This window comes from Arachis ipaensis, chromosome B02, assembly GCF_000816755.2.
Source record: "Arachis ipaensis cultivar K30076 chromosome B02, Araip1.1, whole genome shotgun sequence".
Classification (NCBI taxonomy): domain Eukaryota; kingdom Viridiplantae; phylum Streptophyta; class Magnoliopsida; order Fabales; family Fabaceae; genus Arachis; species Arachis ipaensis.
The window spans coordinates 27,882,126-27,884,138 of NC_029786.2; the positions used below are offsets into that span (position 1 = coordinate 27,882,126).

Here is a 2,013-nt window from a genome sequence, read left to right on the forward strand (position 1 = left end):
TAATTCATGAGGAATACTTAGTTATTTTTATTTGGTCAATTGAAGAAAATTTAAAAAGTAGTTGCTACATTTCATTTTTGCCGCCATTAATTCAATTCATTTTTGTTGTGTTGAATAGGGAATATGGAGGAAGAGATTGATGGAGGTGACAATTTAAGGAAAGGGTTCGGCTACTTTATAACAAGGGCTAGGCACATGTCCTTGAATGGTGTTCCTTGGGAAGTGTTACCATACAAGCATTGGTTAGTTGAGTGTGTCATAGCTTCCACCCTTGAGGACCGAACCCAACCACCTCATAAAGTGGCAATCCTTGTCTCCATGCCACTTTACATACACACCATCCATTTTCATCACACAATGTTAATCTCCACCCTTCATCTATCCACGACCTTTCAATATGAATAACTCACACTCTCTGTGACCGAACCATTGCTCACTTCCACATTTCAACTCTTGTTTCCATTTCATTACAAGCTACTTCCATATCTCTTGCTTTCGGTCACCTTCCCTCAATTACATCTCCACATCTTTTTCTTATAACTAACACTCTTGATCACTCATCTGTCTTCCTTCACTAGCCACATCCTCAACTCATTTCACTCACTATACCCGCCACCTTCCTCTATATCTCTCTTCCTCTATTCAACTCCTCTCCCATTCAGCAATTCATGGTGCTCTGTCTCTTCTCACCTTCTCACTTGCCTGTTGCACAACACTAGCAGCTTGTGCAGCAACAGAAGATGATCCATCTGTGCCACCAAAACCAGCCATTCTCGATTGAGAACTCCACTGATAGTTCGAGTTATTACTTCCAGATTGATGTCGAGAACCCTGATGCTGTTGTCGAGAAGACCAATTTGGTGACTTAAAGACATTGGGAGTTAGACCCCTCTCCACAGCTACAAAAGCTTTATTACAATTGGGACACAAAAGGGTATGATTCAAATAAATCCTCATATATTCATAATGTGTCCTGCATCGATTGCAGATAGTCCAAAAGGTTTCAGCTCTTCTGTGTGTAGGTGGAACTGAAAATGAAGATCTCAGAGAGTTATTATTTCCAGCTTTCATGTTATCCTTCTTGAAATTATAATAACCATTTGAACTAGGTGTATCTGATTGAGATGCAACATGGTTTGAAGTGTTATGTTGAAAACCTTTTGAACTCCTCTTTTGGTTATATTCTAGTCTATTGGTCTTGTCTGATAGAAAACTCCATGCCTCGGAAACCAGCTTGAATGCACCTTCTGCACCTAAACACTTGTTTTTGTCGGGGCGTGCCATTAAGTTGGTCACGTGCTGCTTGTCACGCGTACGCGTCACTGGCAACTTTTCTTGTCACGCGTACGCGTGGGTGACGCGTGCGCGTGACCTTGAGTTCAGCAAATCCTCATTTCTTCATGAATTCTCCATTTTTGCATGCTTTTTCTTCATTCCTTCAACCCAATCTTTGCCTACTAATCCTGAAATCACTTAACAAACATATCAAGGCATCGAATGGAATTAAAGTAAATTAAAATTAGCGATTTAAAGGCCTAAAAAGCATGTTTTTACTCTTAAGCATAAATTAGGAGAAATTCACAAAACCATGCTATTTCATTGAATAAATGTGAGAAAAGTTGATAAAATCCCCAGAATTTAACACAAGATAAACCATAAAATTGGGGTTTATCTCCAACCCGCATATGCCTTCAACTTGTTGATGGTTTTGTTAAGTTCCTATCCGGTGTAGTTGAAGATATGATTGTTAGGGTTGGACCCTTTTCCTTTCCCATTGACTTTGTGGTGTTGGATATGGATGGGCACAAAAGTGCATCTCTTATCCTAGGAAGACCCTTCCTAGCTACAAGAAGAACCCTCATTGATGTTTAGTAAGGAAAAGTAACCCTGAGAGTCAATGAGGATGAATATGTGCTAAATGCTGTCAAAGCCATGCATCATCCAGACACTCCAAAGGAGTGCATGAGCATTGACATTATCAACTCCCTGGTGGAAGAAGTGAACATGGTTACA

At 40.0% G+C, this 2,013-nt stretch overlaps 1 protein-coding gene across 1 annotated transcript; it reads right to left on the reverse strand.

Annotated features, from left to right (window-relative positions):
- LOC110269205 lies at window positions 663-1,284 on the reverse strand. The gene has a single exon (XM_021116892.1). It carries the CDS (start codon window positions 1,282-1,284, stop codon window positions 667-669), a length of 618 nt encoding a protein of 205 aa, XP_020972551.1. The 3' UTR covers window positions 663-666.